This window comes from Balaenoptera acutorostrata, chromosome 1, assembly GCF_949987535.1.
Source record: "Balaenoptera acutorostrata chromosome 1, mBalAcu1.1, whole genome shotgun sequence".
NCBI lineage: Eukaryota > Metazoa > Chordata > Mammalia > Artiodactyla > Balaenopteridae > Balaenoptera > Balaenoptera acutorostrata.
In genome coordinates this window covers 538,643-566,082 of record NC_080064.1, presented here as the reverse complement: position 1 = coordinate 566,082, position 27,440 = coordinate 538,643, and the positions used below count along the sequence as shown (strand labels likewise).

The following is a 27,440-nucleotide window of genomic DNA, read 5'->3' as shown; positions in this document are numbered from 1 at the left end:
GCCCGGGAGAGTGGTGAGGCCGCTTCCGCCCGGGGGAAAGATGGCGGCGCCGGCATCGGCGTGGGGAGGTCGCACCGCTCTGCGACCCGCCTCTTCCCGGAAGAATGATGGCCGCGGCCTAAGCGGTGGCCCGTTGGAGGCGTCGCGGGCGCTCGGGTCGCGCTCGGCGGATCCTGGGTGCGGCGAGGGAGGCCGGTGAGTGAGGGTCCCAGGACGTGACAGTCCCTTCCCGGCCCCGGGGCGGCGGGAAGGGGGCGCGCCGCAGGCCGACGGGGCCTCGGGCGGCCGGCACCTGCTGCCGGCCGGGCCCCTCGGATGCCGGGGTCGGGGGTCGGTGGAGCCGGGTCGGCGGCCGCGGCCCCGCCGTTCGGGGGGTGGGGAGGGTCCGAAGTCCGGGTGAGGCCCGGGACACCCGGCTCGGCCCGGGGCAGTCGTTGCCAACGCCGTGTGCGACTCCTGAGGCCGAGGACGGAGCTTTTAGAAAAAGCGTTTGCGTTTTAACGACGATGTTCTTATCAGTTTCACCAGAGCGGGCACCAGGGCTGTCCAGGAGTCCGGGATGGGTCCCCCAGTCAGCGGGGCAGACCCTGCTCTGAAATCTCTTCCCCTGGGGCGGGAAGTGAGCGGCTGACTCCTGTGCTCACCACAGCACAGAAACGTTGTGAATGGAGGGGAGGAAAGTGCCCCACCTTCTGATGCCTACACGGTTATTTTGGGGTTACTCTTTGTGCAAAATATCATGTAAATAACATTCCCTGTACTACCCATCAAGATAAGCAGAATGTGGGATTGACTTCTTCCCAGAAGAAAAGTCCAGTCTGTTTGGTGTTTATGGCCACCAGTCAGCAGAGTGGCGTTAAGGCCAGGAGGAAGTTGTCTTGGTTTGCTCGTGGGCTTGGGGAATATACGCATCGTGGCAGAGCAGAAAGGCCTGCTGTGTGGACAGTGTGATGGGTGCTGGGGCGGTGCCCTCAGAGAGGGACAAGTGGGAGTTCCAGTAAACGTGGTTCGGGGGATGGCGACCACACAGAGAGCACAGCTGGTGGGTTCTCGTGGGTGTGGGGAGGGTGCAGGCCCTCACAGACACGGGAAGAGGGACATGAGGCCGCCCTTCCGTGCGAGTTGCTCCTCCAAGGAATGAGCCAGCTGAGCTGGGAGAGCAGGATCTCGTCCAGGGGTCCAGATAGCACCTGGGCCCAGAGGACCTGAAACCGACGGAACGCGTCTCGGGAGACAGTAGAGCGAAGGTTCTCCTGTGTCGGCGCAGAAACAATTCTGAGCAGCAGAGTGACAGTTAGGAAAGAGTTTATTACTGTAGGACGCTTGTGAGAGATGCAAGCGGGCAGGTGGGAGCTCTGCCCTGAGAACTAAGCTACATTTTTATAGCCAGAGGAAGGTGGGCAGGGGAGAAGACCACCTTCTTCCTCATGCTTGAGTAGATGTCACCCTTCCATCACCAGTTCCTCCTCCTCGTCGGGCGGGGAGTTTTCTTGTCCCTACGTTGTCAAACTGGGACTGTCATGGCACAGTGGAAATGAGCAAAAAGGCGGTAACGCGTACTAAAATATGGTAAAGCATCTCAGGTTTCAGTATAGTGTCACCTTTTCCTTATATTTTTGTTTTTAGCCTGCGCAGAGGAGCGTGTCTTAGGAATCATTAACTTACTGACCTTACTGGGCAGGATGTGGGTCTCATTCCACCATTTTATTGTCCTGGGGCATGTCTTGTGCTTATGTTGCATGGTTTGTTGCTAAGCAAGCCTGCTTGGTTTTGTGGTTAAGCAAACCTGCTTTCTAGAGTGATCATTAACTTACAGGGGTCTCCCATGCTTTTTCCTTTATTTATGATCCCTTAGTGGGATTAACTATTTAGTCACCTGCTTTGTCCCTTTACTCTGTCCTTGTCAGACTGACTGAGGTGTCCCCCTGCCAGGGGAGACGTTAGTCAGGAGCACGCAGGGTAGAAAGGAGGCATCAGAGAAGCAAGTGGTGGCGGCTGCCAGCCGGGGAGAGCCTGTGGCCCTGGCCGTGGGCTGCGCTGCCAGCCAGCACAGGCGCCTGCTTGGCCTGCTGGAGGGCACCGTGGTTCGAACCCCTCGTGCCTCACCCTGGACACCACCCTGGCCTGAGGGGGCCTCCCTCTGCGGCTCCCGGTCAGGCCTGCTGGAGGGGGGGCCTCCGCGGCACCTGGGAGGGCCGGCAGGTGTTTGCTGGGTGGACGAGCTCCGAGAGGAACACGTTAAGGGGCAGGAAGGTCCGGAGGAGCCCAGTGGGACGTGGGGAGGGGACCTGGAGGAGGAGCCATAGGGTCGGGGGCGGGGGAGGAAGGCAGGCGGCCCGGGGGAGGAGCAGGTGTGGGAGAGGCCGGGCGGCCGAGTGCTGGGTGTGAGCGCCTGTGGCCCTGGGATCCCTGACGTGGACAGAGGGTGGCCTTGTTCCTTCACCGCCAAGCCTGGGCACGCCCAGGGTGACAGACTTCCTGGGCACTCTGGCCTTCTCGGTGTTCGTGTGTGTGAACATGAGCAAGGACGCCTGTGTCTGTGTGCGCGTGAGCACATGTGGGCGTACATGTGTATATGTGTGTACGTGTGTATGCTTGCCTGTGTATGTGTGTGCATACGTGTATATGTGCGTGAGTGCACTTGTGTGTGTGCACCTGTGTGTGTATACGCTGTGTTTACGTGTGTACGTGTGTGTGCACAAGGGCCATGGAGGTGGGGAGTGGGAGGGGTGGTTCCCGGCCCGCTGGGTCTGGGCTTCGCTGGCACCAGGCCCTCACAAAGCCTTGGGGCGGGGAGTCTGAGGCTGAGGCGGGCAGGTGCCTTAGTCAAGGTCCCGGAGCTCGTGAGTGCTGAGCTGGCATCTGGAGAGTGAGTTACGGTGACTCTGGGGCCAGCCTCCAAGGACAGCCGTGCTGGGGACAGCTGCGGTGGGCCTGGAGAAGGGGCAGGGTTAGCGGTGCGGGGCGTACCTTGAGGCAGGGCCACCTCATCATGGTTGGAGGGGGGAGTGGAAAAAGGAGAAAACAGGGTGCCCAGCATAGGTCCTGGAAACCAAGGACTTCTCTTTTGTGCTACAAAGTCAACGTGTCTTTAGCGAAGCATTTGCTGGGGCTCCGTCAGCCGGTGGCCCTGGATCCTCTTCGTGGACCATTAAGTGCTGGTTGGGACCTGGCAGCCTCAGGCGTTGGCTGCAGGCAGCTGTGCCAGCTGCAGGGCCTCCTGCGTTGCCCTGGGTGGTAGGCGGGCTGCGATCACCACCTCCTCACCTGCCACCCCCTCCCCCAGCTCCCGGCCACACCCGCAGGCCCTCCTGCAGCGCAGACCCCGGCACCATGGCCTCCAGGCAGGCTCCCCTCGGCGGCCTGGCCCCTCGCTGCCTCTGGCTCCTGGGGGCTGTCCTCGTGATGGACGCGTCCGCCCGGCCCGCCAACCACTCGTCGGCCCGGGAGAGGGCGGCTAACAGGGAGGAAAACGAGATGCTGCCTCCGGACCACCTGAACGGGGTGAAGCTGGAGATGGACGGACACCTGAACAGGGATTTCCACCAGGAGGTCTTCCTGGGCAAGGACGCGGGCGGCTTTGAAGAGGACGCGGGGCCTCGGAGGAGCCGGAGGAAGCTGATGCTCATCTTCTCCAAGTAGGTGCCGGCGGGGCCTGCGGGGCGCGTGGGGTGGCTGGCCTCGGCCTCCCTGTTGGTCCAGTCCGGGCTTCGCGCGGCGCAGAGGTGACGAGGCCCCCCTCGGTGACGTGCTGCGGAGCTGGCGCTGTGACACGTGCTCCTGGGAAGTTGGCAGCGTTTGAGCCGCGGGACGTGCAGCCCTGAGCTGCGCCCTGTGTCCGGCAGGGGCTCAGAGGGCGTGGGGAGGGCTGCGTGGGGCTGAGGCGCCAGCACCCTGCTGGTCGTGGGACTGGTCGCAGTGCCAGTTAGAGGCAGGGCCCGTGGGCGCGGAGCCAACTGGCCACACGCATGCGGAGCTGCTGCTGGGCACGGCCGGCCGTCGGCTCCGCTCCGCCATCAGCCCTCCAGTGAGCGTGTGTAGACGGGGCTGTACTCTTTTGCTGGCCTGGAGCCATGACAGGTTGAGGTGATGGGGGAACAGGGCCCACGGGGCAGGTGGTGGGGAGGGTGAGGGGTTTGGCCCGGGGACACCAGCCGGATGGGTCCGCCAGGCCCGATGGGTCTGCTGTCTGCACGCGTTGTGGGTTAGGTGCCCGCAGGCCGTGGGCTGGTCCGGGGCTCTGCCTCAGCGCTGGCCTGGCAGGTCCCAGGTTCTCGGTACTGGCGACACGGTGGCCGCCAGGGTCACGTGCCAGGACCCAGGATGGGTGGCTCTTGGTTTCAGAAAGGAGACTGACTCTCTTGTGGGGGGCTGTGCGCGCACACGGGGGTCACGCGGCCGGGGGACCAGCTCAGGCAGCGTCCCCATCTGTGAAGTGGGGGACCGGGGCCGGGGGCAGTGGTCCCCCGATGCACCTAGCCGGCGGCCTGGCCCCCTGGGTGCTCCCTCTCCAGTTTGAGGAACTGATCGTTGTCAGCGACTGAAGTGACCGAAACCTCGGCCGGCGCCCAGACCTCACTGGCTCGTGAAGCCAGGAGGAAAGCTGTGAGCGGGGCCGCAGGGCGCGTGGCTTCTTCCAGGGATCAGGAGGGCCAGCCGCGTGCACCGGGCCGAGGGGTCCCCTGGAGTGGGGAGGAGTGGTGACAGAGCCTCCCTCACAGCCGCTCTGGGGGTGGGAGTGGGGTTCAGGTGCGGAGAGCAGATCACGGAGAAATGCGGGGGGGCAGGGTGTCCTGGGGCCGTTGCAGCTGCGCTCGGCTGCATCCGCCCGTGTCGTGTGTCTTCCTTACACGTCCCGTGTCTCGCAGGGTTGTCATCGGGGAGCGCCTAGCCCGTGTTCACCTTCCCACTCAGACCCCCCAGAGCCGTCCCGCTTGGAGGTGCCACCATGGGCCCTGTGGGGCCCCTGCCAGCTGCTGTTGCCGCCCCTGCCCCCCGCCCGGGGCAGGTCAGACGCGTAGCCTCAGACCTAGCTTTGAACAAACAGAAGTAATGTTGCACAGCACTTCTTAAGTGAGGTTTTTATTCTGGAGTGGTTTTAGGATTACAGAAAGGTGCAGACCGAGGCGCATGTGTGGAAACTGAGGCACGACGGCGCTCCGTTGCTGTTCCCCGCGCCCCAGGCTGCAGGTCATGCGCTGCCTCAGGGCCCTCTTTCTGCCCGGGATCCCATCCGGGGGCCGACTTTTTCGTGACCTTGACGGTTTTGAGGAGGACCGCTCAGGTGTTTTGTAGCATGTCCCTGACTTGGGGTTTGTCTGCTGTGTGTTCTCCTGGTTAGACAGGGGTTGTGGTTTTTGGAAAGAAGAGCCCAGAGGGGAGGTGGCGCTCGCGTCACATCACATCAGGGCACCTGACGTCCGCGCGACGTCACGGGGGCTGTCGGCCTGGTCACCTGGCTCGGGGTGTCTGCCGAGGAGAGTCGCTCCTCGTCCTGTCCTCCGGTCTCTTTGACAGCCGCTCGGGGGCAGCCCACCCTCCCGGGGGTGGGAGCGAAGCTCAGGGGAGGACCCGCCTTGTGGCCTAGAGTCCCGTGAGGAGGGCGGCCTCGTGGGCGGCGTCTGCACTGTGGCGGGGGCGCAGCTCGCGCTGCTGGTCTGGCCGCTCACCTCGTGCCAGCCTTGGCCACCCGGATGTCATCGTAGTTCTCCCCTCCCACGCCCCGCCCCTCGTGAGCGCTTCCTTCCTTCCTTGCGCTGCCAGCCGCTCCAGCTTCGCTTCATCTTGTTGTGTTGCTGCCTCAGCCCTAGAATCAGCCAGTTCTCCGGGGAGCGCTGGTTCGTTTCACCGGAGAGTGGGGTTTAGACGCCAGGCCCCGGCAGCGGGTGTGGGCGCTGCTGCTGGGGTGTCACTGTCTGTAGTCCTCTCCTGTGTGTATGTGTGTGTGTGCCGACCCATGCATGCACGTGTGTTCTGAGCCATGTCCACGGGTGTGCACTAGCCATGCACACACCCCCATATGCACGTGAGTGTGTGCGGAGTGTACAGCTGCCGGCACACTTGCACCTACAGCTGTTTCTTTGTCTCGCTGGCTGTGTTTGTGCGAGTAGACACGACTGCACTCCGGTGTCTGAGCTCCGGTCCTGTTACCAGGGACTCATCGTGAGTCCCAAGTGTGTGGGTCTGTGGAACTGGGTTGATGATTCTCCCCGTCCTGCAGCAGGGGGGGGAGGTTTGTTCCCCTCCCAGTGGTCCCGAGACTGATGGGGTAGTGACACTGCCCAGCATCCTCCCTGATTCCCCCACTGTGTCCCCCACATCCCCCCGACTTCTCCTGCGTCACCGTTGGGTGGGATGTGTTGCTGTTCATGGTGGTTTTGCGGCTGCCTGCAGAACCTCTCTGGCCATCCTTCTGTCCGTCCACCCGTCTGTCGGGGTCCTGGAGGCCTCGCCTGACACGTCTCGTGGGCCTGTAGGGTGGACTTGAACACCGACAGAAGGATCAGTGCCAAGGAGATGCAGCACTGGATCATGGAGAAGACGGCCGAGCACTTCCAGGAGGCCATCGCGGAGAGCAGGGCACACTTCCGTGCCGTGGACCCCGACGGTGACGGTAGGCCAACCTCGCCCTGACCCTGGTGGCCTGAGGCTGCCGGCGGAGGGCGGTGCCTGGAGGTGTGTGTGGGGGTGGGGCTCCAGGCCGAGGGCCCAGGAACAGGAGGTGAGAGGCAGCAGGGGCCTGCCAGTGCTGCCAGGGAGACAGACGCCAGCTTGCCGTGCAGGCGAGGACCAGGCGAGTACCGCGGGGCTAGGCTCTGGCGTGAAGCTTGGAGCCGTGTTTTGCTTCCGCTGCCTCTACAGATGCCCTTATCACAAGGATTTTGGATCAACGGCTTAAAGTAACTAGATGCGTCTTTTTAAAAATGTTCGATGTTGGGACTCCCGTGGTGGTCCAGTGGTTAAGACTCCTCACTTCCAGCGCAAGGGGCTCGGGTTCAATCCCTGGTCGGGGAACTAAGATCCCACGTGCCCCACGGCACGGCCAAAAAAAAAAAGCGTTCGTTGTTAAACCTCCTAACAAGTTGTTTTGCTCTTTCAGGCCGTGTGTCATGGGATGAGTACAAGGTGAAGTTTCTGGCGAGCAAAGGCCATGATGAGAGAGAAGTTGCCGATAAGATAAAGAATAAGTGGGACCTGAACGTCGATGAAGAGAGTAAGGGCTCGGCCTCCCGTGGCCAGTGTGGCGCATGTGGCAGCACAGACGCTGAGAGGGAAGTGGGCGAGGTGGGTGTGGCCGCAGCCGGGCGCTCCTGCGGGGCCGTTTGGCAGAGCCCCCAGGACCCTCCAGGTGCCGTGGGTGGGTAGGGGCGGCCGGTGGCCTCAGGTGGGCTTGAGCTCCGGGGAGGAGGTGGCGGAAGCACCGGAAAGCAAGTCTCGGCTGGGACAGGTCCTCAGCGTCAGACGAGACCCGACCCCGGGAGTCGGTGAGGCCAGTGAGGGCTCCTGCCTGAGGTGCCTGGAGGCCGCGGTCCCGGCCAGCTCTCCCCTTAGCTTTTCAGAGACGTTCCTTTAAAAACCCGTCTCCCTGGTACAAAATTTGATGCCTTTTAGCTAAGTCCTGAGGCGCCACTGAAGAGTACTTGTGACCTTCACTGGTTACTGTGTCCAGCTCTGTGCCATCCCGTCCCTCCCGGGGGTTCGTTCGCAGCCGGGTGTCGAGTTCGGCTCGTTGGGGGCTTTGTCAGAGCGCCGTGTGCTTCCTGTGTTCTCCTGTTCGGTCTTTACTCAGCGGGTCGTCCCTGCCATTGTCATCCAGCGTGTCGTTTTCTTGTGATGGACACGTGTGTGCTGGATTTTTACTGGGACGTCTCTGTACCTGTGGCGCTACCCTGTTTGTCTCACGTCCACCTGGCCGTCGGGGTTGTGTCATGGCCTCCTGTTGGTGTCTGTGGCCCTTCCCGCCTCGGCTTTGTGAGGGCTGCCGCTGTGTTCTTTGGTCCAGGGATGTTCGTTACTGTCATGTCTGTAGATGTGCTGTGGGCGCCACTGTTCTCTGTCAGGGTCGGTGTTTTTAGCACGGGACTCTCTTGTCTGCCATCAGGGTTGCAGTCTGTGCCTTCTTTCTGTGTGCACTTGCTCTTTAGTTTTTAATTCCAAGTTTCGCTTGTTCCCTGCTATTGTGCAGGGAAGCGATTGGCTTCTGTATGTCAGCCTTCCATCCTGTAGCCTTGCTGTGCTTGCTCAGTGGTTCCAGGAGTTTCTTGTCGATTCTTTTGGGTTTTCTACATAGGCGATCGTGACATCATTGAACAAAAACGGTTTATTTCCTCCTTCCCAATCAGTGTCTCTCTTATTCCTTTTCTTGTCTTAGTGCATCAGCTAGAACTTCCCAGTGCGACGCTGAAGAGCAGTGGTGAGAAGGGCCATCCTTGCTTTAAATCTGAATTTAGTGGAAAAGCTTCGACTTTCTCACCATTATGATCTTAGCTGTAGGTTTTTTGTGGATGTTCTTTATCAAGGTGACGAGTTCCCTCTGTTCCTAGTCTGCTGAGAGTTTTCGTCATGAATGGGTGTTGGATTTTTGTCAGATGCTTTTTTGCATCTATTGATACGACCACGTGATTTCTTTTCATTAGCCTGTTGATGTGAATATCAGTTGAATTTCAGACGTTGAAGCAACCTTGCCTACCTGGGATAAATCCCACTTGGTCGTAATGTGTAATTCTTTTTGTACGTCGTTGGGTTTGATCTGCTAATATTTTGTTGAATGTTTTTGCGTCTATATTCCTGCGAGACATCAGTCTGTAGTTTTCTTGTGTCCTTTCTGCTTTTAGTGTTAGGACCTCACAGGATGAGTTAGGAAGTGTTCACTCTGTTTCTCTCCTCTGGAATAGATTGTGGAGATTGGTATGGCCTCCTCCTCACATGTTTGGTAGAATTCACCTGTGAACTGCCCTTGAGACTTGGTTTTTCCAAAGCATTTTGTTTTTTTATGGACTACGTAGAGGTTAGCTTTATATTGTGAGCTAGTCTGAATTTCTTGGTAATAGATGAGTTAAGCTCATTTCTGTTTCTATTGATATTTCTTTTTTTTCCTTTCATCTTTCCCTCTGCTAGTGTGGGATTTAGAGACCCCACTTTCTTTTCTCAGCAGTCACATGACCCTGTCTGGTGGCCTGACAGGTGTGAATGGGGTACCCAGCTTTCCAGGTGTGCCCATGGGGGCTGCCCATTGTGGGCAGGGGGTTTGTATCTTACAGCTTTACTTTTTTCTTCTCAGAGTATTGTTGACCAGAGTCTAAGTCAAGACCATTTTACTCTGTTCTGGGCGGTATAGAGGCCTCCTTCGTAGTTCATGTGGTGTCACCCAGGATTTTGGTTCTGCTGGGTTTTATTTATTTATTTAATTTATTATTTTTGGCTGCGTTGGGTCTTCGTTGCTGCGCGCGGGCTTTCTCTAGTTGTGGTGAGCGGGGGCTACTCTTCGTTGTGGTGCGCGGGCTTCTCATTGCGGTGGCTTCTCTTGTTGCGGAGCACGGGCTCTAGGCGTGCGGCTTCAGTAGTTGTGGCATGTGGCCTCAGTAGTTGTGGCTCGTGGGCTCTAGAGCGCAGGCTCAGTAGTTGTGGCGCACAGGCTCTAGGCGCGCGGCTTCAGTAGTTGTGGCTCGTGGGCTTTAGAGCGCAGGCTCACTAGTTGTGGCGCATGGGCTTAGCTGCTCCACGACACTTGGGATCTCCCCGGACCAGGGCTCGAACCCGTGTCCTCTGCATTGGCAGGCGGATTCTTAACCACTGCGCCACCAGGGCAGCCCCTCTGCTGGTTTTTAAACCCTGTAAATAAGATGTTATTTTCTTCCTGAAATGGTTGTTGGCCATTTTTATGTTTGTCTCCATTTTGTGTTTCCACTGTTTGTCCTGGGTTCAGGCTGTCCCCTGAACGTGTCCTGTAGAGGTGCCTGGGGGGGCCCCTGTCCTCCTGCCAGCATTGGGGATTTAGCACTGGCTCCTGGGGCGGCTGCCGGCCGCCTGTGCCTGCTTGTCCGTCCTCAGCGCCCTTTCCCGTGGGGGTGTGTGGGGTCGGGACGTGTTCTTCCTGGATCTGGAGTTCATGGTGTTTCCACCCGCCCAGCCCTCACCTCACTCCCGTGTGTTCATGAGTCTGGCACAGGGGGTGAACAGCTCTGGGGCATCAGAAATGAAAAGCAGCTGTCGAGGGTCCCAGAGGGGGGAGAGCGTGGGGGGAGGGCTGAGCTCGGTGGGCCCCCCCGGGGCCGCCGTCCCCTGCACCACGGACGGGGTCCCTCCAGGCCGCCTCCAGCTTCTGGTGCTGCCAGCGTCCCTGCTTGTGGCCACTGCTCTCCAATCTCATCTCCTCTTATACAAGGACACCTGGGCTTAGGGCCCACCTGAATCCCAGGTGGTCTCGTCTCAAGATCCTTTACTAATTTCATCTGTAAAGACCTTTTTTCCAGATCAGGTTGCGTTCGCAGGCTCCGGGTAGACACGGCAAGCCTGTGCCCGTCCCGCCACTCCTGTCCCTGTGGCCGGGCAGGTAGGCAGTGGGCGAACCTGTAGTTGCCACGGCTCTTCTGTCCGTCAGAAGGCACGAGGTGTGAGGCCACAGGCGTTGTGTGGGATTCTCCCTGTCGCAACCGGGCCGGGCCCGGGCGTCCCTGTTCCCAGCCGGAAGCTGGAGTTGGGCCCCGGGTGAGCGTGCGGAGCGCTGCGCCGGCTTCTCCCCGCTCCCCGGCGGGACACCCAGGTCGTCACCGACCACCGGCCCCAGGGGCCCCGCGCCGGGCCTTCCACAGTGGCAGGGGTAGCGGGGATCGCGCAGGGGACGCGTGAGTCATATCTGGAAACTGAGTTTTCCTTCAGAGCCCTGCCCGGTGGACAGTGCACGCACGGGCGGAGACGGAAGGGAAGCAAGTGTGCCTTTGTTCCCACAGAGCTGGCGGCCTGCTTCCCAGGAACAAGCCGGGGCGGGGCTGTGTCTGAGGGGGTCTGTGTCCGGGGTGGGGGGTCTGTTTTGGTTGAGGGTCTGCGTCTGCATCTTGGGGCGTCTGTGTATCTGCCCCCCGGGGGCTGAGGACCCTTCCGAGGGCCAGGCCCTTGGCCCCGGGTGCCACCACATCCCGAGCTGACCGCCCCCGTCCTCGGGCTGCGTGTCTCGGAATTTTCTGGATGCGTGCAGGGGTCCCGTGTGCGCAGGTCCTGACGGATGCGCGTCTCTCAGCACAGGAAGTCCTGGAGAACCTCAAAGACCGCTGGTATCAGGCGGACAACCCGCCCCCGGACCTGCTGCTGACGGAGAGCGAGTTCCTGTCGTTCCTGCACCCCGAGCACAGCCGCGGCATGCTGCAGTTCATGGTCAAGGAGATCATCCGGGACCTGGGTGAGGCCCGGCCGCGGAGGGCAGCACGGGCCGGTCCTGGGCTGGGTGGCCTGGGGGGGCTGTCCAGCCGCTGTTTGGGGTCAGGCCGAAACCGCGCAAACTGAAAACCTGGCAGCAAAGCCCCATCAGTTGAGCTTTCTCCTGAGTGGCCTCGGTGGTCCCGCGCCCACTGGAGTCTGACGACTGCCCCCGTGTCCCGCAGACCAGGATGGTGACAAGAAGCTCTCGCTGTCCGAGTTCATCTCTCTGCCCGTGGGCACCGTGGAGAACCAGCAGGGCCAGGACGTGGATGACGGCTGGGTGCGAGACAGGAAGAGAGAGTTCGAGGAGCTGATTGACGCCAACCACGACGGGATCGTGACCATGGCGGAGCTGGAGGTGGGTGTGGGGCCCGCCGCTCCGGGAAGCAGGGTCGGCCTGGCCGGACGCTGGGGCAGGAAGGCCGCGCGCCCCTGGACCCACCTCCTGCCTCGGGAGTGTCTTCACTGGTGTCGTGTGTAGGTGCTGCGTGGGGCTTGTTTTTCCCCGTCGCTGGATGAGTCATTTCATTTTAGCCAGAATTCTCTGATGCCTGCTGACAGCTGGCGGGACCTCTGGTTCCGGAGCTCCCTCCCGTCAGCCCTGCCATCCCGGCGGCCGAGTCGGTCCGCGTGCGTGTGCCCCGCTCCAGGGCCAGCCTTCTCCCTGTCCTGCCCTTCCGTGGCCGGGCACCCTGATGTGGGCGGGGAGCTACCCATGCCAGTGAAGGCTGCCTGGCCCTGAGCCACTTCCGGCCTGGCGCCCACCTTCCAGAACATTCTAGAATACTCCTACCTCCCTGCCCCACAGCTTCTGTCCTGCCAGCTCACAGGGTATTTCAAACAAGGCCTCACCTCCTGTAGCTGGTTGTGGCATCACAGCCCTGCCGAGGCAGGGATGCCAGCCCGCGCGGGGCGTCCTCCGGGCGGGGGGTCTCGGCCGCGTGGCCGGGCGCGGGCTGAACGTGAGGAGACGCCTCAGCCCGGGGCGGCGTGGGCTGTGGCGGGGCTGAGCCGGTGCCCTTGCAGGACTACATGGACCCCATGAACGAGTTCAGCGCCCTCAACGAGGCCAAGCAGATGATCGCCATCGCCGATGAGAACCAGAACCACTTCCTGGAGCCCGAGGAGGTGCTCAAGTACAGCGAGTTCTTCACGGGCAGCAAGCTGGTGGACTATGCCCGCAGCGTGCACGAGGAGTTCTGAGCCGCGGCCGCACCCCCCACGCCCCCCGCCCCGGGCCCCCCGCCGCCCTTGCCGTCTGGCTGCGCTTCCATTCCCGCGTACTCGCTGCCTCTCGCTTCTGAGAACTGGGAGCCCTTGTGCCGGAGGCACTGACCACATCAGGCCCTACAGGCTCGCCACAGCGTGGGAAATAACGCAGCTCCTGCCGTTTCCTTGAAAACTGAGAGATGAAGGCTTTGCTGGAAACCAGCAGCCGGCGGCCCCGTGGCGTTCAGTCTCCGAGGAAACGCGAATATTGGTGACAGGAATCACGTTAATTTACTTTAAAATATAGTTGCCTTTTTCTCCCAGCTTCATTTTTTTGGTGGGAAAAAAAACACGGAGATGATACTTCGGATGTTTGTGGCCAGGCGGCTTCCACTTGAAGCTTTGCGGTGGGCGGTTTGGTTAGAACAGGGGCTTGCTAGCGCCGGTGGTCACCTGCGACACCGGGGAGGACGACATGGGGCTGGCCAGGCGGGATGGCGTCCTGGTGGGGGACAAGGAGGGGCCGCCTGCAGGGTGGGAGTTGGGGGTCTGGGCTGCAGATTTAAAGTCAGGAGCTGGAGTCCAGGCTTGGGTGAGGCCATCTGGGAGGGGCTGGGAGGAAATGGGAGTTTGGGGTGGAGGGGGGGCTCTGAGGACAAGCCCTGGGCCCCCAGGGCGTGGGGCTGGGGGCAAAGAACTGGGGGAGTCCCCAAGAGCCGCCCAGAGTCCTGGCCTGGGGCGTGGTGGGGGGGCGGGGAGGGGCGGCCTGGGGGGTCAGGAGCCTCTGGCGGGAGGGGCAAGACCTGGTCCCCCCGGCTGCGGTCCCACCACTACACCGGGCCCTTCCCCCGGGGTTGGCATGCCTGCTGGCTTGGCTGGGGTGCGGGCTGGGGGGAGTGTGGGCAGTGAGGGTTAAATGACAAGGGAGGGTCTCCACTCTATGTACCCACGAACCTGGCCCCCCGCCGCCCCCGCCGCGCCCCCCTCAGAGCCCTGAGCCGTGGCCCATGGTGCCTCGGTGGACGGCTCACCCGGCCAGGGGGTCCGGAGGCTCGGGCCGGCTGGGCAGAGGGGCCGCCCTGAGCTGCCCACGTGACCTGCTTCCGAGCAGCGTGGGGAGGGGCCGCCGCAGAGGAGCAGGGCGTTGCGACATCTGGGCCGGTTTCCAGACAAACAAGAGGAAAGACTGTTTTCAGAACTGAGACCAGAAGGCGGGTTGGGAGGGCGGGGCCCGTGGCTCTGGGCGTGTGGGCGGGTGGCCACCAGCAGGTGGGACGCTGGGGCAGAGGTGCGGGCCTGCCCGTGCGCGGCCTGGAGTCGGGGCCTTGGGCAGGGGCCGGGCGGCCTCCCCCGCCATGGCCCCCGTAAGGCGTGGGGTGCTGCCCACCAGACCCCGAGTTACCTCCACCTCAGCGGCTATGGTTTGTCTTAAAATAATTTTTCTCACCGTCAGTGGGAGACGGGGCACAACATGGGCACGCACACGTGTGCACAGCAGGCTGCCTGGCGCTCTGCCCCTCCCCCACGGACCCTCCCTCTCTTTGGAGGCTGAGGGCGGCGACCCTGCGGTGGCCCCTGCCCGCAGGTGCAGGCGGAGCGGGCTGGCGGAATTTCCCGCAGGTGGGCAGGGAGCCCCACATCCTACCTGTGCCCCCAGGAGGAGGGGGGTTTCCAGACACTGCGGGAGGCCCCCCCTCCCCACCCCCCCAACAAGCCTGAAACTTCAGGTTAACCATTAAGCAGATAATCCTGTCTCGTGGTTCAGATTTAAAAGCACCAAAGACACACTACGGCCTCCCTGCCTTGGGCCACCAGGATCAGAGCTTCGCCTGGGAGGGAGCATGTGCACACGTGTGCGTGGGCACCTGTGCTCCTTCTCCCTCGTGCCCCACGGGGGGCCGGCACAAAGGCCCTCCCCACCTGTCCTGAGGACATGGGAGCTCTCTTTCCTGTCCCAGCGGTGCTGTGGGAACACCCCAAACCCGGGGTGGGTGTGGCGCAGGGAGAGCCTGGCATGGCCTCCAGAAGTTTTAGGGAGATAGCCCCTGGCCGGCCAGGGGGCAGAGCAGAGAGTCTGTCTTCACGGGACCCCCCCCCGCCCCAGGCACATGCCCAGGTGCTCATGGGAGCAGCACACACACATCCCGGCATGTGGAGCCAGCGCCACACACGCGTGCTGCACACACGTCTGGCACACGCTCCCAGGCACACGCCACCCCCAGGGCACCGGGCAGGGCTTGCCCAGCAGCACGTGTTCGGTCTGCTCGGGTGGCTTGCAGCACAGACGTTTACCCTCTGCTAGTCCTGGAGGCTGGACGTCCAGAGACCCAGGAGTGGGCAGGGTAGGTGTTTCCTGAGGCCCTTTTCCTCCCCGTGTCCTCACGTGGTCGTGCCCTGTGCGTGTCTGTGCTCTGACCTCCTCCTCTTGTAGGGACACAGGTCACACTGGATCAGGCCCACCCTGTGACCCCTCCCAGCCTTTATGGCCTCCTAAGAGGCCCCCGTCTCCCAGTACAGCTGCACGGGGATCAGGATTCCACCTGTGGGTTTAGGGCACTAATGTGAGTTCAGTCCCTGATGCCTGCTGTGTTCACGGATGCTCAGCTGCTCTGTCTCACACATCCTCACACACGTCCTCACATGCTTGCGCACTCACTGTGGGCACTGGCCATGAGGCATCTGACCCACCAGGGCTGCGGACAGTGGTCCGAGCTAGTTTCGGACACTTGGGCCAGTGACTGTGCCCTGGAGCCCTGGACACCCCCAGCCCTCCCCCTGCACCTGATGCCTGACCCAGTGTGCTGCCCTGGCTCACCCATGTGCTCTGGGCACACTTCTGTGGGGCAGGGGTGAGGACTGGCATCAGTGTGGGCCCCCCGCTCCTCTTGAGGGGTCTGCCCTGCAGAGAGAGGGGGGACCCAGAAGGGGTGAGCCAGGTAGAGGGATCCCAGGACCATCCCAGTCTGGGCAGCTTGGCCAGGCTGGACAGGGCAGGGCAGGGGGACAGCCGGGATGCCTGGCCGAAGGGGCTCCAGTATCCCCGTGAGACAGGAGTGGGCGGGGTCCAGTGGGAGGGGTCAGTGCAGACCAGCTGGGCTGGAGGACCTGGCCTGGTGGCCCTGGCAGGGGTCGGGGGGCTGTGGGTCCTCACTCAGGCCCCAGATCTGCACACTGCAGCTGCTGGCTGGGCCGAGCCTGAGGCCCATGGCCATTTTTGCGGGGTTGGGGGCCTTGGCACCCAGGGCGGAAGAGAAGCCCAGGGCCGGGAGACAGGCTGCCTTCCAGCGCTTCCTGGGGCCTCCTTCCTCCTGGTCCCCTCCTCCTGCCCTCCCCACCCCTCCCCCGCAGCCCTTATAGCCACATCCTGCAAGGAAAAACCCCAGACTCCCGAGCTGTGGGGCTGAGAGGAGCCGAGAATGCGCGTGGGAGCCCAGCCACCCAGGGCGCCGGGCTCGGCCTTCCTGCTGCTGGGGCTCGCGCTGGGCGCTGCGGCCCAGATCAGCTGTGCTGGGGACACCTACCCCAGTGGCAGCAGGTGCTGTAAGGAGTGCCAGCCAGGTGAGTGGCCTGGACGTGGAGTTGGGGAGGGGTGCCTGCAGGGACCCAGGATGAGGAGACGGGGTCAGGGGACACAGGGATGAGGAGGTAGGGACCTACAGATGGGGTCACGTGGTGCAGGCATCGTGGCGCGAGTGGACTTAGGGCGAGTGGGTGACCTGGAGCCACGCCTGGGATGGTGGGCCAGCCAGAGGCGGTCGGGGGCTGCTGCGGGGAAGGCCAGGCCGTGGGGAACTCTGAGCCCGGCCTCCCGCGGCAGGTTATGGGATGGAGAGCCGCTGCACCCACGCCCGGGACACGGTGTGCCGTCCGTGTGAGCCCGGCTTCTACAACGAGGCGGTCAACTACGAGGCCTGCAAGCCCTGCACACAGTGCAACCAGAGTGAGCACCGCCAGGCGCCCCGGCCCCGCTGGTGCCCACGTCACACGGGGCCTCGGAGCAAACCCCAGACCACGCCGGGGTCTGCCCTCCCCTGCCCCAGGAGTCCCACAGTCAGCTGAGGCCACCCACAGGGCACCTCCCCCTCCCAGAGGGCCAGGGCCACGTGGCTGGGTGGGTGAGACCCAGAGTCAAGGACCACAGAGGGTCCTGTGCAGGCTGGAGGAGGGGTGGCAAGGGCGGGCAGAGCTGCCACAGGGTGACCCCTGGGGCCGTGTGGCCAAGAGGGACATGGCATCCGGGGATGGGAGAGGACCAGAGGCCACCCGGCTGCGAGGGGGCTGCTGGTCTGGGGGAGCCAGCTGCAGACCCTCAGCCTCGGTCCTCCAGCCTGCTCTGTGCCTCTGGCCTCCCCACTAACTGCGCCCACCCTACCCGACCCCCAGGAAGTGGGAGCGAGCCCAAGCAGAGATGCACACCCACGAGAGACACGGTCTGCGGCTGCAGGCCGGGCACCCAGCCCCAGGACGGCTATGGCTACAAGCGTGGAGTTGGTGAGGGGGGCCTCTGGAACCATGTGGAAGGAGCATGTCCCTCACACGCTGTCACCTCCCCTCAGCACCCCGACCCCAGCCTTGGCCGAGTGCCCTCTCCCCCCAGCAGGTCAGGCCAAGACAGGGGCTGGGGGCCTCCCAGGTCGTGGCCAGTGGATGGCATGTAGGCAGAGAGGGGCTGCGGGAGGCCCTGGGGGGTGAGCGTCTGGGTCCCCCAGGGGCGGCAGATGGGCAGAGCCTGCTGACTCTTTTGCAGACTGTGCCCCGTGCCCACCAGGACACTTCTCCCTGGGCAACGACCAGGCCTGCCAGCCCTGGACCAAGTGAGTGTCCCCGGGGCTGGAGGGTTTGGGCGGCCTGGGGTCTGGGAGCCAAGGGTCAGGTCTGGGAGTAGGAGGCTGCTGGCTGGGAGCTCCGGGGCCCGGCACCCCGTGGCCCCTTCCCCCCCATGATAGGCCCCCTGACGATGGTCCCTGCCCCGCCCCCATGACCCCTGCTCGGCCCTGGCCCAGCCTCCTCCCACTGGCCTTCCTGCTGGGCTGGAGTGGGGAGCCCGTGAGACCCCAGCCCAGGCCCGGGAGGGTGTGAGACCCTCACTCATTCACAGCTGAGGGGCCCCTGTCCTTGTTGAGCTGACCCGGTGGGAGCAGGAAAAGAGCAGGCAGAGGTTTGGGAGAGAGAGGCGCAGGTGGGGACAGGTCAGGGGAGCGGGTGTGGGGAGCAGGCTGAGCAGGCGGGGGAGGCCGGGGGGCCCAGGCTCCTGGGGGCTGGCAGGGCCCTTGGCCTCTCTCCTCGCCGCCTTTGGGCTGGATTCTGATGCTGCCTGAGTGACCCGCGGTGGACCCCCGTCGCTCCTCACATCTCCCTGGTCCTGCCCCCGTTCTCGGCCCGTCTCACTGGTGGGGCACGAGTTGGGTGGGGGACACTCTGGCCTGATCAACACCCTTGCCCCGCTCAGCTGCACCTCGTTAGGAAAGCGAACACTGCGGGCGGCCAGCAACAGCTCGGACGCTGTCTGTGAGGACAGGAGCCCCCGACTCACACCAGCCTGGGAGACCCAGGGCCCCGCAGCCCGGTCCACCCCCGCTCAGCCCACCACCACCTGGCCGAGGGCCTCACAGGGGCCCTCCACGCCCCATGCAGAGCCCCCCAAGGGTAAGGGGGCCTGGCCTCGCCCCAGCAGGGCCCTCCCCCAGCCCAAGGGGGGTGGGGTGGGGAGGGAGGGCGGGTGGAGCTGCCCTCTGGCCTCGGTGCGGCCCTCCTGCGGTGGGCTCCTTCCCTGGTGGACCCCACCCCAGCGGGCCCTGCCTCCCCGCAGGCCCCGAGCTGGCTGCTGTCCTGGGCCTGGGCCTGGGCCTGGGCCTGCTCGCCCCCGTGGCTGCCGCGCTGGCCCTGCTCCTGCACCACAGGGCCTGGAGGCTGACGCCCAACGCCCCCAAGCCCCCCGGTGAGTGCTCGTAGCGGGCCCCAGAGCACGCTGTCTGCGGGAGGCGTGGGACCCCCGCCACCTCCCACCTCCCACCTTGCACCCCTTCCTCCTCCCCAGGGGCAAACAGCTTCCGGACCCCCATCCAAGAGGAGCACGCCGATGCCAACTCCAGCCTGGCCAAGATCTGAGCGACGTCCGCTGGCGTAGGAGCTGGCGCCCCGTCCCCCCGCCCTGTGCCGTTTTAGGTGCTCCTGGGCTGACGCCCTGGGCCCTGCTACGTATGCTGTGCATACTCCCCGCCCAGGGTGGGCCCCCAATAAACGATGTTGGCGAATGTGGGCCTCTGACTGGCACCAGTGGTCTGAGGGCTGCACACCACGGGGGCCGGGTGTGGGGTAGGGGCTCCCCCGGTTCCCTCAGAGACGCCGGGGCTGCTGTCCTGCTCCCCGGGCACATCCCAGGGCCTCTGGGGCGCGTGGCAGCCAAAATAAGTGCACTGGGGAGTCGTGAGCCCTGCCTGTCAAGCGCTATGCTATGCTAACCCGGCCTAGTGGACCCCAGGCACCCGCTCCGGGGCTACTTGGGAGGGGCTGGCAGGGGCTGCTGGGCTGGGTGCTAGCGGGAGTGGGAGGGAACCCTGAGGCCCTGGTCCCAAAGGGGGTTTTAGGACAACCCCTCAGGGTCTCTGGGGCCCCTCCCGGGAGGGGGCACGAGTGTCTGTTTCTTCTCAAACCCCACGCCCTGTTAGACCTGGGTGTGTGGTGACCCTGGGACCCCCACTGATGCCTGCAGGGCCCCTGAATCCCCTGAGGCCAGCTCCGTGTCTCAGGGAAACTGGAGGCCCTGACTGGGCTGACCCTTCGTCCACCCTGGGCGCGAACAAAGTGTGCAGCTTTATGTGAAAAGGTTCCCGGGTGGGAAACCCAAGCGTCCGTGGGCACCAGCGTGGGCTGTACAAGGCCGAGTGGTCGGACAGGCCCGCTGGCTGGCACTGGGGGCAGCCCCTGCTCTGGCAGCTGCGCAGACTTGGGGCCGAACCCGCCCCGGGGGCACAGGACTGAGCTGTGGGCTGTGGCCCACCCCCCGCCCCCCAGCGCCCCTCTGTGCAGGCGAGGCGGGCGGGTTAAACGGCTCAGCTGAGCGCAGGGAGCCCCGGGCCAGCGTGGAAACGCTCCACAGCCCATAGACATCCCATAGTTGGCTCCCTCGGGGTTTGTGATAGATTTAAGAGCTACTACGAACGGAAATAAAAGACCACCGTGGTGCTGGGCGGGGGGGTTGGGCGTGGGGTGGGGGTGGGAGGGGGGAGCAGAGAAATGCGACAGCCCGAGGCCCCCCGCTGGTGGACCTGGCAAAGACGCATACCTCTGAGCTCCCAGCGTGCTCCCTCCCTTCACCCACCTGCAGGCCAAGACTGGGCACCATGCCACAGGCCAGCGCCCTCACAGCACCCAAAGGTCCGCCCCTGACACGTGTACTGCACCCCCGCCCCGCCCCGCCTCCCCCCCGCCTCCCCCCCCGCCCCCCAGTTTCTCAGGCTGGCTTTCTCCGCTGAGCTGCCCTGGAGGCCCTCCCACCTCTCCTCAAACCTCTGACCCCTGGCTGGTCCCTCGGACCTCCCGGGGGCAAAGGGAAGACCGAACCATCCACGTGTTCTTGGAAAGATCTCGGGTTGCAGCGGTGAACACAATACGTCCCTGGAAATGGGCAGCAGATAGGCACCACTGGCCTGGGGCCTGTGGTCCCTGGGCAGTGTACAGGCTGTGCAGAGAGGCTAAGGGACCTGATGGAGGGGCCTGGGGGAGGGGCCAGGTCCTTGGGGAATGGAAGGTCAAGGTCGTGGGCTTCCTCCCCAAACTTCCCAGCTGCTCCCCAGGCCACGAGCCCCCCACCTTGCCCCCGGCCTGGTGGCTCCACCTCTGAACAGCTGACGGGTGGGTGGAAGGAGGCTGGTCACCTTCACTTTCCTTGGTTGCTGCCGCTAAGCACGCTCTCTACTCCCTGTCTCTGCTGACAACCGCCCCTCCCGCGTGAAACCCCGCCAGAGCTCCCCCCACCCCCCGGGGGGCCCACAGGCACCCACCCTGGCCCCTCCCTGCTCCAGGGCCCCACCTGGCTCCCCATCCTCCCCCCACAGACCTCCAGGTTAAGCCCTGGACTCTGCTTGGGACCCTCTGCCCCGTGAACGCGCGTCACTTGTGTGAGCTGAGACAAATGATGAAAAATGTGGCGAGCTGCTCAAAGAGTACAGGAAAATACCGCGAGCAGATAGAAGTCATCTCCCCACAGTGCCTGGTTACAGAAGCTCCGCAGTAACCCTGTGTCTGTGTGGGAGGGGCCTTCCGGAGCCTCAGGGACAGGGGGGCAGACGCCGGCCCCGTCCCCGACGGCGCTTTTGCCTCTGGTTACACACAACCCTGCCTCTGGTTTCCTGCTGCCGCGGCTGGCAGCCCCTCTCGGGCAGACAGCTGCCCCCTGGTGCCTGCTGGGCTGGCCCAGCTTCCAGAAGGGCCAACAGAAATGACCTCATCGGACAAGCATCGTTTGTAGGGGATTTATCATATTTTCTCAGGCGCTTACCAGAATTGGGGTGACGCCATCCTGGTACAGACCGGACTGCTCAGGCCTTTAACACACGCAGAAGGTCCAGGACTGCCGGGTTCTCCACTCCTCACCTTTCCCTGGGGTCCAGGGATGGCTCAGACCCTCCTCCCCATCTAGGAGCTGAGCCGAGGTCTGGGGGTTCCTCCGAGAGCGTGGCCTCACGTCACCCCCTAGCAGCCGGAGCTGTGCTGGACACCGCTCCCTCTCCTGCAGGGCCCAGCTGCTTCTCCGAGGAGGGCCCTGCGCTTCCTGGGACCTGAGAACAGGAGTTGAGTCACAAAACTGCTACTCCCTGTCATTTCCCTCTGAAAAGGACAGCTGCCCCATCTGGTGAGGCGGCAGCTGCAGGTCTCAAAGGGTCTCAAACCAAGTCTTCTGGGTCTGCCCAGGTCACCAGGTCACAGCCGGCAACACACCTCCAGCCCGTGGGCGCCACCAGAGTCACATTCCTGGCACCCCACTGCCCACCCCTGCAGCGTTCCCAGAGGTCTCCACCTGCTCCTGTACCAAGCCTCAACTGGAGGGCCAAGCAATCTGGGGAGGCTTCCTGTGGGAGGCTGGGCCCCCAAGCCCTTTGGTGCCAGGTGGGGAAACTGAGGCTCAGACAGACAAGAGACAGTCTCACGGTGAGTTGGAGGCTGAGTTCTCTGTGGCTCAAGAGCTCCGTCGGGGCCGGCCGTCCACATCCTCCAGGATGACGGGATTTGTGTGGGGAGATCTGGGTTGACATCTGCCCAGCAGAGCTGCAGCCTGGGCAGCGCCCTCTTCCCCGAGCGTCAGGGTTCGGTCAATGCCCTGGTCTCTCCTCGCCAGCTCTTCCCAGCAGGCATCAGCGAGGCTGCAGCGCACAGGTGTGTGTGTGGCTGTGAGGGGGCTTGCATGTCAAGAGCCCGGCCAGGCCCAGTTGGCCAGTTTGGGGTGGGGGGCGGGCAGCTTGTTCTGATCTCCAGAAAGCGGGGGCAGGGGGCTTGTCCTGATGCCTGGATGGGTTCTGAGGCTGCTCAGTGCTGGGATTCGAGGACTTCTGGTAGGTGTGGGGTCTGGGGTCTGGAGGCTTCACAGAGGATAAAGTGCCTCATCCCACCTGCTCTGGGCGCCAGAGAAGATCTTTAAAAGCCCATGGGGTCCCCCTGAGGAAGGTGGAGAGGGGGCTCAGCCAGGAATGGCCCCTGCTGAGTCCACCCTTGTTGGGGGTGCACCCCACCCCCAATGACTCAGGGCACCGTCTGCCACCCCGCATCCGGTGCCCACCCACACTCCAGTTCCTTCAGGCCCTGCGGCCACAAGTTTTACATAGAAAACATTTCTGACTCCCTCCCCCCCGCCCCCCCCCACGATGCGGCTGCGGGAACGTGCGGTGTTTCCCCCGACAGGCACACACATTTGGGTCGTGTTTAGTTTCCGGACAAGAATGCCTGGGCCAGAGGGCATGATCACTTAGGAATCCCCCAAGGTCACCCCCCCACGTGGGTCTCCCGCACGCCCCCCTCCTCCGTGTTCAGGTGCTCTGCAGCCTGTGATGGGACCTTCTCTTCTCCCTTGGGGTCCCCTCTGGGCATGCCAGATCTTAGTTCCCTGACCAGGGATCGAACCCGGGCCCATGGCAGTGAAAGCACTGAGTCCCAACCACTGGACCACCAGGGAATTCCCATCCCTTGAATTTTTTAAAAAAAGAATTTATCTTTTATAGCAGCTTTAGGTTCACGGCAACAGTGAGGGGAAGCCTACCCCCCATAAATATCCCCAAAGAGTGTGCATTTGTTACACACGACGAACCTGCACTGACAGGTCATGTCACCCAGAGTCCCTAGTTGACACCAGGGTCCCTCCGTGCCGTGCGTCCCTTGATTTGGACAGACGTGTGATGACACGTGCCCCGCCGTGCAAATCTCCAGAGCAGTCTCACTGCCGCAAACCTCTGCCCATGCCCTGGATTTCGAGTCGCAGAGTCTTGGGGGTCCCCCACGGGAACAATTCCTCGGGCCCCCTTGGGGAGTGGCAGAGGCGGGTCGGCCTGCGGGGCGGGGTCTGGGCGTGTCTGGGAGGGGCCGGCCTCCTAAAACCGCGGAGCCGCGCGCGGCCATGGGTGCCGCGGGTGCCATGGGGGCGAGGGTCGCGCGCGTGGCCCTGTGCGGCGTCGCACTGCTCTGCGCGCTGGGCCTGGCCCAGCGCCCCCCCGGGGGTCTGAGCTGCGGCCCCGGCCGCCATCTGCATGGGACGGGGACCAGCGCGCGCTGCTGCCGCTCGTGCACCCCAGGTAAGGCGGGCCGGGAGCCCCTGCGCGGAGGGCAGAGCGCGGCGCCCCGTCCCCCCGTGCTCAGGGCGAGTTTTCCGGGTCCAGAGCCCTGATCCCAGCACAATCCGGGGAGGCGGAAGCGGCCCAGACCGGGCCAGTGGCCTGGGGGTGGAGGGTGGTGGGGGGCAAGGGGTGTAGGAGCCTTCCGCAAGGCAGGTCTGGCGTCCCGAGGTGGAGGAGGGCTGTCCCCGTTCCTTCCGAACGGAAGGCTGAGCGAGCCCTTGGCCATCACTCAGGCCACTTCCTGCCCAGTTTGGGGTTGCACCCCTCTTTCTCCCAGCTCCCTGCCTCAGACCTGCATCTATGGGTGAGGGGCAGGTGGAATGGGTCAGTTTGGGGACAGTATTGCAGGGAAAACACCCAGAGTGTCCCCTTGCCAGGACCTGGGGAGTGGGAAGGGGGCTCTGAGAGTCCGGGTCTCAGTTCGGCAGAGCCATGGACGGCGGTCAGGGAGGGACGGGCAGGCTGCCTCAAGGGTCCTGGCAGCTGAGGGCAGTGCAGGACCCGGACAGGGGAGGGGGAGTAGGTCTCCCAGACGACCCCCTTATCCGGCAGGAGCGGCTCAGGGTCACATGCCGAGTCATGGCCACCCTGGGTGGGAGCAGCTTGGGACAGTTGGGGGGTGCAGCCAGGCCTGGTGGGTGGAGGAGCTGGGTGCCCAGGAGGGAGGGACACAGCTGGACCGAGCCAGGGTCCTGGCTTCCAGACAGGCGTGCTGCCCGCTGGGGCTGCCCTGCCACCCCCATCTCCCTGGAGGGCCAGGAGCGGGGCGCCCCGGGGAGGGCGGCTCGGCCCAGCTGCTGAGAGGGCTGTTTGTCCCCTGCCCAGCTGAGGGGGTCTGTCCTGAGCTGGGCTGCCAGTGTGTCCAGCCTGAGTTCCACTGTGGAGACCCCCAGTGTAAGAGCTGCAAGTACTACTCCTGTCCGCCTGGCCAGTGGGCGCGGCCTGTAGGTAAGTGGCAGGTGGGGGTGGCCCAGGCAGGCCGGAGCTCACAGCAGCAGGTGTGCAAGGAAGCTCGCAAGTGGGGGGTACGGACACGTCCTCCGGGCAGGTGGGCGCCAGCGCTGGGGGTCTCGCAGCGCCCTGGCGGGGCAGGGGGGACGCTCTCTGGCTTTAGCATCTCAGCCCACATTGGGGTCACAGTGCCTCCTGTTGGTGTGGCTCTGGGAGCCCTTCCTTCTCTCTCTTGGCCTGAGCTTCTCCATCCAGAGACGATCCGCCTAAGTGCTGGTTGTGAAGAACAGTGGGGGTATCCAGAGGCTGTCTGGCCCTTAGGCCCTGGCTCTGACTACGCCCAGGTCCTGCACCCACCCTGACCCGATGGGGGAGGCCTGGCTGAGCACATGTGGGCCGGGGGAGTGAGGGCGGAGGGGGGGGGGCTGTGTGAGGTTGGACGGGGCCGGGCCTAGAGGCGACTGGGGCAGAGCCTCACCCCTCTCTCCGGGACCCTCCCCAGTCTCCCGCCCTCTGGCCTCCGGACCAAGCGAAGGCCCAGCCTGGCTCTTGCCTGGCCTCGGCTTCCACCCCTTCCTCCCGCCACACACCCTCCAGCCTCTGCAGGCAGGTCCCTCCCCTCCCCCATATCCCCTCAGGGACCCTCCACTCAGCCCAGAGTCATGGCCTGCCCTGGAAAGGGGCACACGGGGGACCTGATTTATCCCAGGTCCCGGTCCTGTGGCCACCAGGGGCCCCTGTCAAACGGATGAGGTGGGGGTCCCTGTGCTGTGGACCCAGACACCAGGTGGGTCTCACCTCGGCCACCCCAGCCGCCCTTGCAGCCTGTGTCTGTCTGTCCGTCTGTCTCCAGGGGAGTTCAACTTCGGCTTTGAGTGCATCGACTGTGCTGCGGGGACCTTCTCTGGGGGCCGCGAGGGCCGCTGCAAACCTTGGGCAGAGTGAGTCCTGGTGGGGACTTCCAGTGGCCGGGTGGTCCAGGCGGGCTCTAGGGTGGGGCCTCTGCTGTCCCTTCTGGTGCAGTGACCCCCAGACGGCTCGGAGGGCAGCAGCCTTGCTGAGGGGCTGCTCAGGTGGCCGAGGGCTGACCGAGGGCTCTGTGTCCGTGCGTCCCAGCTGCTCCAAGCTTGGGTTTCCCACCGCGTTCCCCGGGAACAAGACGCACGATGCCGTGTGCAGCCCAGGGCTGCCGCCCACGGAGCCGCACGGCCTGCTGACCGCCATCCTCCTCGCCCTGACCGCTTGCATCCTGGCCGTGACCGTGACCCAGCTCAGCCTGCACATCTGGCAGCTGAGGAGGCAGAGAGCGCGGCCCCCAGGTCAGTTGTGCCCTGGGGACGGGGAGGGGGGCCCTGCCTGCCTGCTAACCGCAGCCCCTCTGCAGAGATGCAGCTGCTCCTAGAGGCCCCGCCACCCCCGCCCGAGGACGCCTGCAGCTGCCCGTTCCCTGAGGAGGAGCGGGGCGAGCCGCTGTCGGAGAACAAGGGCCGCCTGGAGGACCTGTGGGTGTGAGGCCCAGAGGGCCCGGAGCTGGCCCAGGCTGGCCCGCAGGAGCAAGGGCTCTGGGCCCTGCCGTGGGGCCCCAGCTCTGGGCCCGGCCCTGCTCCCCTCAATGGCAGAAGCAGGTGGGGGATGGTGACGGTGACCAGTGCCCCGGATCACGCAGAAGAGGCGGCAGCTGTGGCTGGACCCCAGGGGGACAGAGGTGCACCGTGGCTGCCTGCCTCTCTTGCTGGGCCCGCCGGGGTGGGGCCTGTGAGTCCTTGGCTCCCAGGACGGGAGGCTGTGAGACCGCAGGGCCTGGCTGCAGGCGCCCTCAATAAACGCTCGTCCAGGGGCCTGAGTGGTCGTGTGCTGGGGCGGGGAGGGGGCAGGCTCCGGGGTCTCCCCGCCGGTGCTCACAGCCCCCTCCCAGCCTGGGTGGGAGAGCGGCTGGGGTAGAAGCTAGGGCCATTCCGGTCCTAGACACAAGCCCTCAGCCGAGACCACGGGCAGGCCTGCTGCGCTGCACACCTGCCGTCTGTGCCGCTTGGCTGCCCTGTCCAACCCTTGTCCTCCAGTGGCCTGCCTGGCACTTGCTGGGACACTGGGGTCCTTGGTGTGTGTCTGGTCTCTGGGCCACCGCTGCTCCGGCCTCTGGTTCCGGGCTGGCTGCACATCCTGCTGGCCCCTGTGAGGCACCGGCCCTTGCGTCACTGGGGTCCCCAATCCGGGGCAAGGTCAGTTTCTATACCCAACACTTCCTGGCGGATGTGGACAGCCTCAGAATGGCCTGGTTCATTTGGCATGGCTCCCGCCCTCTCTCCAAGCCCTCCCGCTGGCCTCCATCACCTCACAGGACCCTCTCCCTCGGGGCACGGTCCTGGGGTCCTGCCCAGCAGAGGCGAGCAGTATTTTTTCAGCCTCCTGACAGGGCTGACGCCTGGGGAGTCTGATAAGGAGTCCCTGGCATCCGGGGCGTGGCAGGCGGGCCAGCGGAGGCCGGTCTCAGCAGCGGCACTCTCCAGGTGCCAGCACACCTGGCCACCCGGCCACCCGTCCGTCTGTGGCGCCAGTGCTCCAGCTCCGCCCCTCCCCCACCCACCACGCCGCCCCTCCCGCCTGCACGCTGCCCAGGAGAGCCCCTTGACCCCGACCCAGTCCCAGTGGGCAGGTGGGCCCAGCTCACAGCAGGCAGGTGGAGGAGAGAGGGCTCTGCCTCGCCCTCCATCCCCCACCGCATGGGGCGCAGCCCACTTCCACCCCTGGAAGGAGGCAGGGAGGCTCTGGGACCACCCACAGGGGAAGGACTCCTCCCTCAGACCCTTCTCCCAGCCCCTTGGCTCCTGGCTCTGGGCAGCCCCTGGGGCCAAGTGAGCAACCTCAGGGGAGACAGCCAGGTGTTCCAGGACCTGCCGGCCACACCCCTTGGCCCCTCTGTCCCCAGGCCAGATCTCCTGTCCTGCCAACCTCTCCCCCACCCACCTCTGGGTCCCTTGACTGCCCCACTCCCTCGTATGGGAAAGGGGTCCCCAGCCCTGGCCCAGCCCCCGCTGAGGCTGT

At 64.3% G+C, this 27,440-nt stretch overlaps 3 protein-coding genes across 6 annotated transcripts; all 3 read left to right on the top strand.

Moving 5' to 3' along the window:
- The first annotated feature begins 36 nt into the window (after positions 1 to 36).
- SDF4 (stromal cell derived factor 4) lies at positions 37 to 12,947 on the top strand. 2 transcript variants are annotated; one of them, XM_057554572.1, is made up of 7 exons: positions 37 to 195; positions 3,287 to 3,638; positions 6,477 to 6,613; positions 7,100 to 7,284; positions 11,242 to 11,395; positions 11,598 to 11,773; positions 12,442 to 12,947. In XM_057554572.1, exons 2-7 carry the CDS (start codon positions 3,334 to 3,336, stop codon positions 12,616 to 12,618), a joined length of 1,134 nt encoding a protein of 377 aa, XP_057410555.1. In that variant the 5' UTR covers positions 37 to 195; positions 3,287 to 3,333; the 3' UTR covers positions 12,619 to 12,947. The 2 variants fall into 2 exon arrangements, with proteins under 2 accessions (XP_057410555.1, XP_057410561.1); XM_057554578.1 differs by having other exon boundaries at positions 38 to 195; positions 7,100 to 7,213; positions 11,237 to 11,395.
- Positions 12,948 to 15,526: 2,579 nt separating this feature from the next.
- On the top strand, positions 15,527 to 18,759 carry TNFRSF4 (TNF receptor superfamily member 4). Of its 3 annotated transcripts, XM_057556336.1 has the most exons (7): positions 15,527 to 16,182; positions 16,442 to 16,564; positions 17,008 to 17,115; positions 17,372 to 17,438; positions 18,074 to 18,270; positions 18,434 to 18,562; positions 18,662 to 18,759. In XM_057556336.1, exons 1-7 carry the CDS (start codon positions 16,041 to 16,043, stop codon positions 18,730 to 18,732), a joined length of 837 nt encoding a protein of 278 aa, XP_057412319.1. In that variant the 5' UTR covers positions 15,527 to 16,040; the 3' UTR covers positions 18,733 to 18,759. The 3 variants fall into 3 exon arrangements, with proteins under 3 accessions (XP_057412319.1, XP_057412324.1, XP_057412328.1); XM_057556341.1 differs by lacking the exon at positions 17,008 to 17,115; XM_057556345.1 differs by lacking the exon at positions 18,434 to 18,562.
- Positions 18,760 to 23,248: 4,489 nt separating this feature from the next.
- TNFRSF18 (TNF receptor superfamily member 18) lies at positions 23,249 to 26,174 on the top strand. The gene is made up of 5 exons (XM_007166261.3): positions 23,249 to 23,405; positions 24,273 to 24,395; positions 25,252 to 25,339; positions 25,515 to 25,717; positions 25,783 to 26,174. The coding sequence occupies exons 1-5, from the start codon at positions 23,249 to 23,251 to the stop codon at positions 25,908 to 25,910; spliced, it is 699 nt and encodes a 232-aa protein (XP_007166323.1). The 3' UTR covers positions 25,911 to 26,174.
- Positions 26,175 to 27,440: the final 1,266 nt, after the last annotated feature.